Source organism: Montipora foliosa, chromosome 13, assembly GCF_036669935.1.
Source record: "Montipora foliosa isolate CH-2021 chromosome 13, ASM3666993v2, whole genome shotgun sequence".
Taxonomy (NCBI): Eukaryota; Metazoa; Cnidaria; class Anthozoa; order Scleractinia; family Acroporidae; genus Montipora; species Montipora foliosa.
The window spans coordinates 34,600,921-34,618,268 of record NC_090881.1 but is presented as its reverse complement, the minus strand read 5'-3'; the positions used below and the strand labels follow the sequence as shown (position 1 = coordinate 34,618,268).

Here is a 17,348-nt window from a genome sequence, read left to right as displayed (position 1 = left end):
TTCGAAGATAATTAATCAACAATATTTGTAAAAAGCTTTAAAATACAAAGCAATGTATGGAATTCTTTTCCAAATTGAAGCTTAGTTATCTCTGAAAAATGCATGGTTACCCCCAATTTTCTTTTTGGATACCAAGAGCACTTGCTAACTTCTGCTTTTTCCGCATAGTTTTGAACCGCGCGAAAATATCCCTGTATTAATAAGCATCACCCAAAGGAAATCCGAGTATCTCGAGATGCGCAGAACGTATGCGCAATAACATCAGTAGGCACCGCCCGCAGATGCAACCCCTTGACACCAAAGTGTTGAGACTTGATGCTGTGTAGATCATTGTTATTACTCTTGTTATTATTACTTTGCCACTGTGGTGACACAAGTGTTGCCTCTGTCCGGGGCATATGTGTTGATTATCAAGTAATCTATTAATGTAATATAACGCTAATAATTAATCAGCTAACAGTTCCAGCACAATTATTAGCTGTAATCCACGCTATTCACCTCAGTTTTTTTGCATTGTAAATAACTTTTGATTTGCTTCTTGTGCAATGAAAACCAATTTGCATTATCTATTCCGAGCATATTGAAAAAAGGGTTGCTACTTTACTCTCTTTATTCTTGACCTGGGCTGTGAACGTCTGTTTCATCAGGGAATTCTTAATGTGAGAAACTTACCTACACAAGAACTTAACTTTAGGATTGATAATGTGCTTGACTCTGAAGTTTTTTTTTCCGGAATTTAACTATTTGGACTGCATGGCACTGAGATCCAGTGCGAACCAATGGTCATTAAAATCCTGAAAGTTTTGTTGGCTAAATCTGGAAGGGAAGTTTGAAGAGGTATTAATTTTACATTCTTGGCTGCCTACTTTTTTCTTTTTATCCAAACCACTTGATGCAAAGGCGAAATATCTTTTAATGCTCGTTACCTAAATTTTTAGCGTAATGTTTTTTTTTGTTGTGTCAGTCTGTCAGTCGTAGACTGGGACTGTAGAGATGAGTCTGGTCGTTGTTTTAAACAGGGACTGTGCAAAAACAGGGATAACTGCAAACTATACAATTTAAGTGGGTCTAAAGCCAGGGTCATCCCATCTTCAATTAACCCGGTCCACTTATACAGCATTTTATACGAAGTTTGAATTAATTCGGGTCTTACTTTCTCAGCCTTTTGTAAATGTACGGACTCTCAAATTCAACTTTCAATCAATGGTTTACTTTTTCACTGTTGCCAGTCGTGTTTTCCTCAGTTGGTGGACCAATGAGGCAATCAAAACACGGTACGAGTTCCGCAATATTGATTGACAGCCATGAAAAAACGAAACCGCTGATTGGAATTTGAACTCCAGAGACACCAAGGTAGAGATTTAAAGGTTTAACTTTTCATTAGGACAGTGAAATTTAAGCTAGTGTTTCAAAGCAAAAAGAGAGTTTCGCTAGCAAAGCGGTTCAGGTTTTTGTACCACGTAAAAGAAACAATAGTTGTTTATCTCATTTCTTACCAACGTAGGGCTTTTTGAAGGGAGGAAAATCCTAGAACGAGGGTCATCCAAGCGCCGTATGTTTACTGTATTTAGTTCACCTGCAAATAGTTATACTTCATCCTAGTGTTGTGATGTTCCGGGAGGGTCATAGCTCCTACTCAAGAAATAGCGATATCCTAGCGCCATGTATCAAGGGAACATCCGAGTGCTCGGATGCTCCAGGGCTGAGGTACCTCATAGCTCAGAAGTAAGCGTCATGTATCACTTGAACTCCCGAGCACTCACTGATGTTCCGGGGGTTAAGTAACTCCTACCCAAGAAGCAACGATATCCTAGTGTCATTTATCAATGGGACATCAGAGTATCGTAGCGCCATGTATCGCGGGAACATCCGAGTGCTAGGATGGTCCAGGGGTGAGGTACCTCCTAGCTAAGAGGTGGCGAGATCCTAGCGTCTTATAAACTACGGTGACATAAAGGACCATAATTGGACCAGATACAAAAAAGCAAACATTCTGGTCGCAATTGTTCAATGCCCAATACATCTTATCCTGGATTACTAGAAACCTAAATTGCAGTTTAGTTACTGGTCAAAGAAGTTTCCAAAATTTTAACATTCAATTTTGACTTAAACGTTTGTTTTACTCCAGTATAAAATTACATTGTTAAGGCTTTTTTTTACGGGAAGCTTTCAAAACTTCGGTTTGAATTAAATGTGGGATTAGTGTTAATCGGCTTTGAACAACTGTGCCCCCTGCGCCTTGGAGTTTAGCAACTTCTTTTTGCCGATAATGAACCACAACCCCAACCTTAATTTCTCCGTTAAAACTAAAGAGTTTTTCATTCTTCTATGATTTTCCTCCCCTGAGATAAAGGTCATAAAAAATTCTCCTTAAGGTATCATATCAGTGATATCAACTTACTTGTTTAGTCTTAGTAAGATGTATGAATAGAATGGAAATTACGTTTCATACAGGATCGAAAGAGACAATTTAGCCCAGGAACCCTTCACGAGTATTTACATACTGCTTTTAGAAGTCGTTCTTTCTCCACACTCATAAAGCAATGGTAATTGCAATAGTTGCAAGAGAGTGTTACGAAGACAGTTATTAGCTTTGGTTCGCAATTGAGTATCGAAGTAAATTTGCGATTGTTTTGGTAATTCTTTCATAGCAAGCGCAGTGATTGGCTTAAAAATGTCGCGTTACTTTTTACCCAGTCAGTAGTAAGGACAAAACCCACGTGGCTTGCTCGCACGTGTTTCCCGCGCTTTCAGCGCCGGCCGCACGCATTTGCTGAGCGTTATGATTGGTCATTTTTCTGCGTCTGGTATGATTGACCAAAGCTGGTTTTGGTAATACGCAATTGAAAATTATTCACTGTAGCGAGGTCGCATTAAAGAGTTTAAACAACGACTACGGCTACGGCAACGACAACGCCACAAAGCAACAATATTATTGGTTAAAAGAAAAAAAAAGACTCGTCAGGCACGTGCAGCACGAATTTCCGTGCATTTCTTTACCGTACTCTACGAAATAACAACGTGAAATAACCGGCTTTTAGGTTTTGATGACAAAGGGAACACAGCAATGAAGCATTCCTTTTCTATCTTTACTTTAAAACCGTCTCGTACCGATCCTGTTACAGGATAGTTAGCCTGTAATGTACAACGTGAACAAGATGGATTGATCGCGAACTACTAAAGATAGCGCTAAATCATATTTTGAAGTGATAGTCTAATTGTTGCGTGTCGTGGGTAAATTGTCGCGTGTCGCGGGTAAATTTTCGCGGGTACACATTCGTATTCATATTCATAAAAGCTAACCGTAGGACTAAGAACTTTTGTTTAGGCGTAATCACCGTAGGCCATAAGGTTAGCTTTTATGGATGTTTAGGATACTTTCTGTATTTCTGAATTCAGGATTTTGGCTTTCCAAAATCTTGAATTCAGGACTCGCGACACGCGCCAATTAGACTATTTTGAAGTGACGTTTTCGTCGGCGTTGCCCCGTTGACTTTGATTAAACTCGTTGACCACGTGACTAGCGGACACTTCGGCGTTTATGCATGCATTTCGAACCGTGTCCGAAGATTTTTATTTTATCTTTTACAGTCATCGAACTTGAAGTACAGTTGAGCCGGTGGGATGTAATCAAAGTTTTTCTAGTTATTTTTATAGGCATTCCTTTTGTAAATTATTTGCATTTGGACAGGGAATTTTTTGTATAATACTTTTTGTACCCAGAATATGTTGCGCATATTTTTTGTACAGTAACTTTAATATTTCCAAGACTTGTGCTCTCTTCAGAGGAAGAGCTGCCTTATGTATGCCTGGACAAAATCAAGGTGAATTATTGAAGGCATCTTGGGAAAATCATATGCTTTTAATACTTAAAAGCGAAGTAGGTCCTGTTCTGTCCCTTTTTCTTCAATTGTTGACATTAATGCTTTGGAAAAACGTCATCATTTTTTTAAATTTTTTTTAATTTTCTCCTTGTTTATCTGTCTTTTAATTGCGCCTGTCACGGTCGCAAGAGAACATTAATACGTCCAGTGCAGCAACATGTACCCAATGTTGGGCCTATATCTATACGAATGCATTGCCAAACATTTTTGATAGATTTGTAATAGTGCCTTTTATTATACAACCGTTAGTTGTGCTGGAACCAATCGGATAGCTGATCGAACTATGCGTGAGAAAAACTGCGAGTTTTAGGTAATGGTTCTTGTGTTAAGCAATTTCTTTCTGCGATGAGTTTTAATGGTATTTCTCAAGTTGTCTTCTTGAGTTCTAGAAAGTGATAGCTGAAAAGTCAATGTAAAACTTAGCTGAGAGGTGACATTACAACAAATGTGCCATCTAAACTATTTAGTCTAACTTCTGTTGTCCCAAGGAGTAAAAACTCTGTTGCTATGCTAGATACGTTTCAAAATTATCTGTATGCAGTAGATGTAAGCTTAAATGAACGTAATCTTGTTTTTGCTTTTTGGCAGCTTTTAAAACTTATTGAGGGAAGCAGAAATCACGCAATTATGATTGCTGGGCGTTTCGATTGGCTTAAAGATATAGCGCCACTTTTTTAATCGATGAGCAGGGGACCTTTTTCATTTACGTTCTGAACACTGACGTACAATTTTTCCTGATCTGATTGGTTCATTGTCGCTGTTCGCAACGGTTGCGAGTGGTCCCTATAGTTACCATGGTTTTCGTTGTGGCACGCAATAGAAAACCGTTCTGTCAAGTAATTAGTTCTTTCTCGTGATTTGTGTTAATACTTTTACCAGTCTCTAGCTGTTTTGCTTTGAAGTTTAACATTAGTTGTTTTCTTCCTTTCGTTGTGACTGGAAGCCGGGACAGACAGACTGACAAGCCAGCTACTAGCGATTGTAGCCATTTTAAACGAATAAAAAATATATTCTTTCAATAGCTGGCAATAAAAGTATTTTTATTAACCTGTGTATGGGTGGTGAATTCCTAATTGCTGGTTTCTCTTGTTGGTGGTAAAAATGTTCTGCTTAATTTCAAGTGTTCTTTTCATGTATATCTTCATTTACCCTTGGAATTTAGAGTGGTTTAAAAATGGTAAATAGGCGAATTTGCATAGGCTCATTGTTCTCGAGCCAGTTCACCAAAAACAGCAGCAGTGCATTGTAGAATCAGTTATCGCGCATAGTACAGAGCTTCAGTTTAGACGAACACCCTACACGGACAGTGTGTGTACTTTGAAGTATACCCACAATCATAGACAAAACCGTTGGGAATGTTAGCATTTTTTTTGACGTCGTCTTTGCTTCTGTGCGTACCTCCCTGATTCAGTGTTGTGCAAGACTGAACGGTTTTAGTGGGAAATCTGGTGGGAAATTGTTGTGTTATCTTCCAACATTATAGGGGGAGGGGGGCTATGTAAGAGAAGGAGAAATTACTTTTGTGCCTTAACAGAAGCCGGTTGAAATACAACTCTGGTGCGGTCATTTACATAACCTTCCTAACTACTTTTGTCTGATTGTAGCATGAATTGTTTTTCATTGCTGGGGAAAAGTCTCTTTTTCCCAAAAGCCAACAAAATTGGCCATTTCTCCATTTTCAGTGTGCCATTAAGTGGCCATTTGACCAATGACCATGGCATTGAAAAGCATCGGTCTTTACCTGTGATGACGTCGCAAACTGCTTCGTATTCAAAGGAGTTTAGCTTATGACCATGCGTTATGGTAATGTGGGCTACTACTGAAAGGCGTGATCTTAGGGTGATTCCTTAGAAATAGAACTTGTCATGGATTTCCGATGAAACTTCGCTCACTAATATAACATGTCGAGGAGATGATAAAAATGTAATTAGGCAGGGGGGTTACCATGCTCGTTTCCATGGTACGACCCCGGCGAATACGACTATTTAAGCCACTTTGACAATTGCCTCGCATCCCTAATGCTGCACAAATTTAGCTCGACTTTTTTAATGTAATCGCAGAGCCTGGTGTCATTCTATAGTAATTCACGTATGTACCTAAAAAAGGTATTTGAATGTCTTTGTGAGTACTTAACTGTTCGACTCGTAATGGCTCCTTCCGTACAATTTTATGAATGCCAAAAAAACTGGCCACATTTTTGCTGGTTTTTTTGCTACTCCTTGAAGACACCGTCCTCAGCAAAAATATGAAATAAAATCGGGGGTCACCGTATTCGTTCAAAAGAAATACCCAGTCCTTGGCGTCAATGAAAACCCGCCATTTTATCAATCAATATGCGCGCGAGGCAAGAAATTATGCGCAGTAGGGTTGCGCAATGCAAAGCAGGGAATCAGCTTAGAAGCGTTGTGGCGTCTTGAGATGGACCTATGGTTTTTTCAACTTATTTGAGAATCAATGACTCTTGATAACCGTCAAGGTCCGTAATGTAATTTTTCCGTTGATTTATGGCCAAAGCGCGAGGTCCATAAATCAAAGGAAAAAAGAACGTTGAGGCCGAGATTGATTGGTTTAAAACTTAAATTGCACTCAGTGTTAAAGCTCACATAAGCTTAAGTGGTCAATGGTTGCGTCCGAAAGCGGATTTCGCGACGGATTTTGTTAATTGAAATCTTTACCCGACATGGATTTCCAATAAGTGAATCTGCGACAAAAACCGTTTGCAGATTTTGTGTTCGATTGGAAATCCGAAGATCCAGATTGTAAGCTCTAAATCCGGATTTCCCAATCGGAAGCAGCCTGTTTTTCTCCCAAGTGTGACCGCAATCACTTCAGCCAGTTTTCCAAGACAATATTAGCTACTTGGGCGCCTTCCATTTGTCAGAAGTGACCGGCCAGACCGGGAATTTCGAACGACTAACTCTACAACGCATTCAAATTAACACACTTCGAGGATGATATGTACTCCTCCAGAAGAATGCGAGGGATTATCATGCAAGTGTTCCTTTAAATTGTTTCATTTTCTTTGCAAACTGATGGGTCTGGCCAGCCAGGTCTGACAAAAGGAAAGCGCCCTTGGAGACACTAAAAAGGACCTGTTTAAAAAAAAGCTTGTTAACCACAAAAAATGAAAAGTAAAGTTCACTAAGATATAAATTTTATTAAAATATCATGTAAATACCTTGGCGTATTCACGAGTTACAAATCATACAGGAGTTGCAAAAATTGTGATTTATTGATCTACTGGGTTCGTAGAGCGAAGACTTGGCGGTTTGAGCGGAGAGGGTGTAAAGTGGAGATTGCGGCTGCAGGTCATTGTTATAACTGAAACAACCCAAACCATTACTAATGCTAACATTTAATAGGCCTATAAAATAATTTTTAAACCCAAGGTCTAAGGTTAGCATTTTTTGTAAAGGTTTGGGTTGTTTCAGCGATGGTGAAACAATGACCTGCTACCCTAACCTACCATACCACAGAGATTTTTTATAGGGAGCTCAAGCATGCGCGTGTTTGAGGCGCGGACGGCAACTGGAAGTGAGCTGTTTTCCTTTTTAACTTGTCTTCACACAACCACATTTACATTTCCAAGTATCTTTTCTCCATTAGATATGGTTAGTATAAAAATCTGGGACACACCACTGTCCTAGCGCGCGAAATGTTCTCTTCCGGTTGCCGTCCGCACTCGTGACGGCTAACCCATGTCGCGCGAGACTTACGCGGCACTTTCTCCTCAGTTTAAAGACCCTCGTGTGGAATCAATCTTTTTGTACGACGTTTGGCAGGTTGTTGTTCTTAGTTATCAGAGAATGTGACTGGCATCTGGAGGTAAATAAAAACCGCAACATCGAAAACGCTTGATATTTGTTGGGTTCACATTAGACCACTAAGTCTGACTTAGTAATGTCTTAAGTCGACTTAGTGAAAATGACAGGTGTGAATCGCTAAGTCACAGAAGTGTGATTTCTGTCTTAGTGTCGGCAAACTCAGACGACCTAAGCAGTTCTTAAGTCTGTCTTAAGGAACCTGATAGCAAAAAAATTTCAAAATCGTGGGTTTTATCAGATAGAATTCGGCACAGCTCGTCAAACGTTTCACATTCCATTCGAAAGTTTAGTTTCCAAAGAACATTCAGCCGAGGTGATGCTAGCATTACATCAAAACCAGTTCTGCGGTCTTGGCCAGGCCCACGCTCTTCTTCTTTTGTGTTTTTTTTTTTTCTTCTTCTTTTTTCTTTTCTTTTCACCTCGTCTTCGGTGAACGCCCAAAACTAGGACGGTCAGAAAAAGCAGGCTTTCACTCTCTTGGACAAAACAAATTCTTTCACGAAGGAACATAAGATTTTGTAAGGTTATTTGGCTGACCCCACAAGCTCATGTAGCTTAAATACTCATCGTTTTAAAATAAAGGCCATCTATCTATCAATCAACCTTTGTAAATTTAATAAGGTCAAAATCGAGTCTTCAGTACGAAAATCAATATGGCACCCAAGCAACGGGTTGGGCATAATCAACAAAGCAATTTCTGCAGAGTACAGACAACAGTCTCAATTTCAGCGATTTTACGGCTTCTCGGTCTCATTTTGATCTCAACTTCTTCTCTAAAATGGATCGTGACTACCTCACCACATCATAATTTGTAACTATGACCACATTTATGATGTTAGTTACCTTATCTGTTATTTTTATATCGTTAATGGTGACAGCTTTGCACGGAAAGAATTTGTCTTCTAGATATGTCTGAACTCTTAAGCGGACTTAGGGTGACTTGGCTTGACTTAGGCCATGACAGACTTAGTGCCTAGTGTGAACCCAATAATTCTTTTTTTTTTTTTTTCCGTGAACAATGTTAGGACGTACAGGAAAGATTTCTTTGCGGTACTTTCACTAGCTCTTGTTTATAGCGTAAGTCGTGAAGAACAGGAAAGATCCCTGCTGGAAATTGCTAGAGTCCGCGGAAGGCTTTGCGTTGTTGATCTGCAGTGATTTTCTTCGCGGGTAGCATGCTGGACATGTGACTCATGGCGTGACTTTTGTGAAACAAGAATTGACTTGCAAATTCAACAGACTGAAGTTTATGAATGCCCACAAGCCTAAGTAATTATTTCCAAAGAATGTGCATGATGTGCATATTCAATTTTTGAGCGAGATCAACCGTGTCGAACTTTTTCGGAAGCCGGAGTTTGCATTGCTTTGTGCAAAATAGTTCTCTCTCTCTCTGATTTTGTAACGTAAGCGTGACAAAGTGCTAATAGTTTTGGGTAGTTCAAGTGGGTTTTGCAGCAAAAAGATGGCGAGCGTTGTTAATCAACCAGGAATTAGTGGACAAAGAAGCTTTTCAGGCTCCGTCCAGTATATTGGAGGGTATGATGGACCTTACAAAGCAGACAGAAACGAAGAAACCAGCGACAGCAATCCAATTCCGATGGGTTTGGAGGTTTTCGAGGGAGTCAGCAAATTGGCAGCACACCAAGTTATTGGCAATGACGAAGGTAAGCTTCTTGGTTTGTGTAATTTCTCCTTTTAAAGGGCTTCTTCGTTCATATTGTAGAAACTTTATTTTAAGGAAGCAGAAGCAAACTGATCTGTGGGTAAGGATAACTTTCGGTGTTGCATAAATAACAGTTGCAAGCCAGTTCAACGTAAATCGAGTACGCAACCGTTTTACGCGTGCCGCCAAAATATTCGCGTCTTTATTGTAAAACCTGAAAATAGTTTAAAATCGACATAGTCTAAATGAAAATTTGCTTGTATGCCCCAAAATAAATGTGCTCTTAAGCCTAAGTCAAGACTTTAATAAGGCCTTAATTTTCCTCAATTTTACCGCCCATAGCTTTTATGAGGGTCTGAATGGGGGTCCACATGTCGGTTGTCGGTTAGAATTTTATTACTTTGTCGGTTGTCGGTTCAAATTTTTGATCTTTGTCGGTTGTCGGTAAATCCCAGTTAAATTTTTTGTCGCTAGTCGGTAATTTTTCCCTCGTTTTGTCGGTAGTCAGTAATATTTTCTAGCCCTTTGTCCCCAGTCGGTTAACGCAATTCACACCCTCTTTTATCTTTAGAAGTCAGCCAAACTACCTCGTCGTAACGCAACGTATCTAAACGGTTATTGTTGTTAATGAAAGAACCCTTTGTGATGCGCAATTTTCTTTTGCATGGTCACAGAGCCGTTTAGAAAGTCACACTTAATTTATGGACGCGACGCTTTTTTAATAGGCAATCTAAATAGGCAATTTAGTTTCGGAAATTTGTTCACAATTTTCAAGAAGTTCTGTTCTTACTATTTTGTATCAGTTTTGGCTTTGTTTTGATCGGGCTTAAAACAATATTACACTGTATATTAATAGCTAAAGGGGAGACCCTTAACCTCCAAAACTGTTGCTATGGTCTCCTAAAACTTTACTAATGTCATTCTTGGGTTGAAGCACAAATATGTTTTGTGAGCCGCAAATACAGAGAAAAGGCTAGAAACTGCAAGTTTGCCAACCTAAGCTGCTTCTGACTTTTTTTTTAATACAAAATAAAAATCTGAAACTTGGATTTCAACCAAAACAGTGACAGCCTAAAGGGGTTTTATTTTTATTTCTTTGATTATTTCCTCTGTTTTTATTTTTTCAAATTTGAATTTGAGTGTTGAAGAAACTTGAAATATGATGCGTTATTTCTGGATCAAGCAAAGAGGAAAGTTATGCATCATTGATTGATGGCAATAAAAATGTTGACATTGAATCTAAAAAATAAAGTATTTTTCCAAAAATAGAATACTCAATCCGGCATGATATTTTTGTCTTTATACTTTAGCCTGGTGGGGTCGTATGGAATTTGTTGTTGATGATGGAGCTGGAAATCAGCTGTTTGACATCCGAGAAAGTAAGTAATCTGTCATAACAGATCAGAGGGTTTAATTAATCGAGTGTTGTTTGTCAAAGTTCCGTCTTAAAAGTTACCTAATGGATCGGCAAATAAAGAAAGCAGTGGCTTTGAGTGTCAACCCATTCATCCCTGAAGTGGCTGTCATTAGCAAGTAAAATTGTCTGGCTTTAGACACAATAAAATCTGCAAGTCTCACATAAAAAGTTAAAACCAAAATTTGTCCTTTACCCAACAGAAATATAAATACCACACTAAATTTAATCTTCCATCTTCTTCTCCATCTGCTTCCTGGGTGAATGCCCTCTAGAGGGTAAAGGAACTTCCAATGTTAAATAAGGTGTACCTTTACCTTAGCAGGGATGTCGCTAAGCGCCGGCTGCCGGTGAAAATCACCGCTTGAGAAAGGGGTGATCACCAGCTGAATTTTGGCTGTTGATCAAAGTGACTACAAAGATTGCAAATTATTCTCTACAAAATTGAAAAGTCATTCAATGTGTTGACAAGAAAATTGAATATCTACCAGTCTACGGAATGATCACTAGAGTTTATCGATACTGGAAATGAAATAAAAGCGTTGTTTTGAGAACTGTTGTGTGTTCCGGGTGTTGTGAGCCACTGGGAACAATCTTGTTACCAGGTACCTTTGATGCTGAGAGTACAAACTGCCTCAATATACATTTAGAACCTTCAGCCGGATGAATTTATTCATACAACTGTAGTTACAGGAGGTTATCTTCATCTTTGCCTCTGAGAATTGCCATCATCTAATATTTTTGTCTTGTGATCAGTGCTTCATTGACCACTGGTAGCTGTCATCTCCACCAACAACTGGTGTTGGTTTCAAGTCCTTGAGGACTTTGAAATTCTTCACCTTTGTTGATGCCTACATTTTGTTATTGAACATTTGACTGTCAATACAATTTGAAGTCCACAAATAAAGTTATGCTGAGAAGGAAACCAATTATTGATTTCTGCCATTACTCGACTCCTGCAAGGCAGCGCATGCTTACCACTTCCCAAAAATAATAAAAATAAAAAACAAATTCGGTGGTCGAATGATAAAATAATTATTGAACTCAGTTATCACAAAATATCTTGATGTGTCAGTGTCTCAGCCTTTAGCTTCGGCTAATAATTGATCTGCTCCCCAATGACAAGTCACGATATTTTGCTCAAGCTCACCCAATAATATTTTTAAATGACCCCCTGAGCCGGCACGTTAAGTTACATGACTCCCTCTCTTTCCCAACTGCTACCTCCCCTATGTACAGACATAAAACTATTTTTGGCTGACAGTGGATATGCTGGATATTGGGTTAACATAAAAACAATATGAGGCAATTTTCATCAAATTTAAAAAGTTGGCTTTACTTCATCCATTCTTTACAGTCAAGACGCTTAATAGCTGGCTTCAATTTATTTTGGGACAATCACGACCCTTCTATATGAAAGTTATCAACAGCATGACAGGTAACTGGATAATGGAACTTGAGCACCCAGTCAGCTGCATGAGCCCTGGCATGTGTCCCTGGGCCTCGTCTGAAATGACCGTCCGCATGCCCACTGGTGAGGTACTAGGACACATCAAGCACGCGTAAGTAAACAATGCTTTCTCAACAGGAGCCTTGTTATATCCTAAGGAAGTCTTAAGTTGAATTTATCAACTCTTAACAGAGTCTAGTCCCCATAAGAAATTTCTTAATTTCTGCTAAAAGATAAGCATTTCTTATTATCTTGTGACATGCATAAAATGAACCTGTGATGCTAATATAATACAAGGAAGGAAGAAGCCACCAATTTATTCAAGAAAACATATCAGAATTTTAATGACTTTTCTTATATTTTAAATTATTTTTAAATCAGTTTCCATGCTCATCATCTGTAATTATAGCAATGAAAAGTTTTGATGAGTGATGTAACTTTCTCGTGAACATAAGGGCAAGCAAGAGAGGCTCTGCAGAAGTCTTTTAAGTCAATGCAACCCAAGTTTCTGGGCTAGTCACTCCAGTCAAACTGGTTTAGGTAGCATACACATCATACAGTATTTTGACAAGACGAAGGTCAAAATGGAGCCTTCAGTATGAAAATCAATATGTAGCCTGTTGTTCAAAGCCTACTAGTTTGCACTAACTGTTGCTTAAGAGGTATCAGAACCTATAGGTTTCCATGGTATTTAACGCCGGTTAGTGCTAACCAGGTTTCAAGCAACCAGCTGATGGTGTCCAGGAGTGCAATCAAGACTTGGCCTGGGTTTGAAACTGTCTTCAATCAACAGCTTGCACATACTCAATAAAGACTTAACACAATTTCTGCAGAGTCCTTTCTTTCTCTTCGTGTTACTTGTACATGTAAGAAAGGCTCCGGTGGCAGGGTGGTTTTGAACATACCCTTGGCCCTGAGTGTTTAAAACATTTATGCCCTCCAAGATCTTCAGATCTGAGGTCTAAGTTTCTGACACAGCTGCCAGAATCCTGTGAGGGCTACTAATGGCTACTAATGTTAGTAAGGGTGAAATTTAACAATATCTTCCCGCAGATTAAATGTATTGACCAGTAGCTGCAAACAGTCCTTCACATAGTTTTACTCTGGGGAAACCTCTGCCCCCAGTATCTTCTGGTGACTCTTCATTGCTCAGTTGTTTTTTGACACCTTCTTAACAGGGACCGGGAGACTTGCGGCAGTTGGCTTGCGCCTTCAGTGTACTTTGATATTTACAACTATGAGGGGAATCTGATCTACACAGTGGAAGGTCCCTCAGGGTACCCATGTGAGTGCACAAGTGATGACGTTGCTGCCTTCAAGGTGCATTTTTCAATGATAATTTTAAATCAATATTGAAACAAAATGAGGGAATTCTTATAAAGCAGGTTGTAGATGAAATGAAAGATTGATCCCCACATTTACGTGAAAAAAAAGATATTTTCAATTTTTATTGAGCTTTATATTTCCGTAAAATCCTCAAATAGGTTTACATGTAGACACACACACACTACCCGCAAATAGCCGAGCTAGTCTAGGCAAGTTGTGCGGGGACGCTGAATGACAACACTGTTAAAATGACAAGCAATGGCATTTTCAGATAACAAAATTAAGGTTTAGAACAAAACAAAAGATTATAATACAAGATTACACCTTATTTCCCTTTACACTGGACATCACATCAATTAGTTCATTAAAGTCACAATAACTCTCGTGGTCTTGAAGGATTTGGAATAAGGTCCTAGTTATCTAGTTCTTAAAAATTGCCTTTTGGGAGATTCTTGAGATTTTTTTGGATGCTGTTCCAGATTTTTGTTTGAATTGAAGAAGGCCCATCGACAGTTTTACTAAAACTGGTAAATGGTACAGTTGAAATTCAAAGTATTGTTTTTAAGACACCAGATGTCAATGAGTGCTTGAGTTACCATTTTTTTGTTGTTACTGTCTTCACCATTTTGAACTGGCATGTGAGAAGTACACGTGACTAACTTCTATCTCGCATGTCAGTTTTCCCTGAGGGAGTCAGTAATGCACAAATGTAGTGGAGCGGTGGTGCAGTATTCACTGCTTTTGTAGTATAAATAGGAATGTCTAAAACACAGGTCAAGACTAAAAGTCCCTACTCCACTGATAAACAAGTAAGCCAAAAGTTTCCCCTAGACCTGAAACAACATTTTGATTAGTGATTAGGGCCAGGAGATACTATTGGTGTTATTTATTCATCTGTGGCTTGGGACGTGTTTCCTGTGTTTTAGATGTGCTGCTGTAGCCTGCTATGATAACCTCGCACATGATAGTTTTTACAAAAATATACTGTACTCTCCAATTGTTAACCCATTAAGCCCCCTCCCTGGCTACACGTTCAAACATTCTGATAAAACATTTATTGTACCAACAATGTTAGAATTTGTGGCATGCATGTTTGACGACGTTTCTTCAACATTTGTTGCTGGAAGAATGTTTTGATTTCAATCAAACGTTTTCTCCAACATACAAGTTGCAAATCTTAAAGCTTGTCAATGTTGTATTGCAAAGACCAATCAGAGTTAACCCTTTGATGTCCAAACCGGCCTAACCCGGCCAGACTTAGTATTTTACTCTGTTTAACGCCAGACGATTTTACTCGTCAATGGGGAACCCCTGGGAGTCAATGGGTTAAGGACCCAGTCTCCAATCCGAGAACCATGAGCAATCCAAAATGGTGGAGGTGGAAACTGTGACTTAAGTGGCATGTTTCCAACAACGTTATATGCGTATCCAACATTGTTAGAAGAGTTCTTATAACAATTAATCTAACAATGTTACAACATGTAGCTTGGACTTTACAAGGTTTGCTTTCAAGGTCTCATTACTAATCTATAGTTTAAAGAAAAGTAAAGTCTCTGCTTACGGTAATGAATTATGGAAATGAATTGAATTTATGCTGCCAGAAGGCCAGAAGGCACATTCAGGCTGGCACTTATCTCCGGTTTCATTAGCATGAAGCGACTAGGAGTATTTCTACCTCCCCCTGGATGGGATGCTAGTCCATCACAGGGTTACCCCCAGCATTAAATTCGCCGGTACCCATTTATACACCTGGGTGGAGAGAGGCACCGTGAGAGTAAAGTGTCTTGCCCAAGAACACAACACAATGTCCCCAGCCAGGACCCGAACCCGGACCACTCGATCCGGAGTAGAGCACTCTAATCATGAGGCCACCGCACCTCCCCTGTAGTTTACTCCTTTCTTTCTTATTCTTATCAGATCATGAAAGAAGGAAGCCAGTCTGGGCCATCCTATCAGGTTGGTACGGTAACACACACCTGGAGAGGACCCTGTGGAGGAATGTGCAGCTGCTGTGTCTCTGGGGATCCAGATTTTGTCTCTGTTTCATGTGAGATCTTTTGTAAAATTCATTTATGACCCATGAGTGTAACAGCCAACAATAATATAGTTTTTAAGTTATGTGTACATTGTATAAAGTGTTAGGGTTAGCCCAATTTTTGGGTGAGGACGGTAACTGGAACTGTTTGCATCTTGTGTCATTATTTGAGGACTGGAGTTTGGGGGACACCTTAGTACGTTAATTAACAATTATTATTATTAAATTGTCAACCTCGGATAATGCATTTCTCGTGCTCTGATTGGTTCACTCAGTCTCGGTTATCAGCTCATATACCTTAGTTTGACCTTATATGGTAAATGATTGTGATTTGCATTGCTAAACTTTTCTTTTCTTCATCAAGTTTCTTCGATGTCGCTAGGATTTTCTCCATTTTTTCGGTCATATTTCGTCCTTCCAAACTTTTGGAGTTTAAGCACTCACTGAAAAATGTCCCAAGTAACCCTTTGACGTCCAAACCGACCAGACTAAGTATTATTTTTACTCTGTCTAACGCCAGACGATTTTACTCGTCAATGGGGACCCCCTGGGAGTCAATGGGTTAAGGAATTTAATAAAACAAAATTATTATTCCATTTGCACTTGTTGGATATGAGACTGGTTATAGCCAACTCATATCCAAGGCGCACTCGTGGAATAGCATGAGCACAGGTTGGATATAAGATAGCAAATAGTCAACGAGGCACATAGTGCCAAGTTGGCTGTAACCCGTCTCATATCCAACAAGCGCGGATGGAATGATTGTTTTATTAAATTTTCATTTAATTCTGAATGTTTGGACACTTAAACCCAATCAGTTTCAAGCTTGGAAACACTTGACATAATTTGTTTACATATGAGGTCATAAGGTTGAATTGATAACCGAGATTCAGTGAACCAATCAGAATGCTAGAAATGCTATATCCGAGGTTGAAAATTTAATAATTATTATCATAATTTCTAGATGCAAGTGATGTTGAATTTGAGGGTGAGAGCAAGGGGACACTTTGTGATGCTTATTAACATTATTGTGCTTTTAATTATGTGCATTTCTGGGCATATCTAATTATGTTAATGTTACCAGTTTTTTGTACAGATGTAGAAAATGAGCCAACTATATCAGTTTTTCATTTTGCTTTGTCAACAGCTCACGGTTGTAAAATACCATCACAGACTCCTTTAAATTGTATTTCTCTTATATGTCGACACATTTTTCACATCACTTGTCTAACGCAGTTATATCATGTTGTTGTTGTTGTTGTTGGACCTAGTTTTTGCAATTTCCAATTTCCGCACGCTTTACGATCAGCTAGCAGAGGTCTCGGTCCAACGTTGTAAAACATTACATCCACATACTCGTCAGCCAGGTGAAGTTACCCAAAGAAAAGAAACCTATGCTGGCATGGAAGATCAATAGAAACATGATGGACCACTGTAGAAAAGTAAAAGGGCTAAGAAGAAATGATTAAGAAACATGATGAAAAGAGGGAAAACAGATTGATATGTCTCTGATAAAGATGATGAATGAATGAATAATAGTTTTGTTTTTTTTTTGTTTTTGTTTTTTTGCAGTTAGACAGGACCTTTCAGTAGAGGACAAAGGCCTGTTTCTTGGCCTCATGTTTGTTATTGTAAGTACATTCACTTGTGTTGAGGAGAATTACCCAACCTTGATTGGACCAGAGCGTATCATCAACAACTACGATCCCATGGAAACGATTTGTAGAATGTTTACACGTGACGTCATAGCGG

At 39.1% G+C, this 17,348-nt stretch overlaps 1 protein-coding gene across 1 annotated transcript in view; it reads left to right on the top strand.

The window, feature by feature from the left end:
* The first annotated feature begins 8,945 nt into the window (after nt 1-8,945).
* Nucleotides 8,946-17,348, top strand: part of LOC137982266 (phospholipid scramblase 2-like) — a 12,111-nt gene continuing 3,708 nt past the window's right edge. Inside the window, exons 1-6 of the mRNA XM_068829343.1 lie at nt 8,946-9,372; nt 10,682-10,750; nt 12,143-12,347; nt 13,414-13,555; nt 15,479-15,608; nt 17,169-17,227. Coding sequence (XP_068685444.1) covers nt 9,171-9,372; nt 10,682-10,750; nt 12,143-12,347; nt 13,414-13,555; nt 15,479-15,608; nt 17,169-17,227 — 807 coding nt within the window. The 5' untranslated portion in view covers nt 8,946-9,170. The remainder of the gene's footprint in view (nt 9,373-10,681; nt 10,751-12,142; nt 12,348-13,413; nt 13,556-15,478; nt 15,609-17,168; nt 17,228-17,348) is intronic.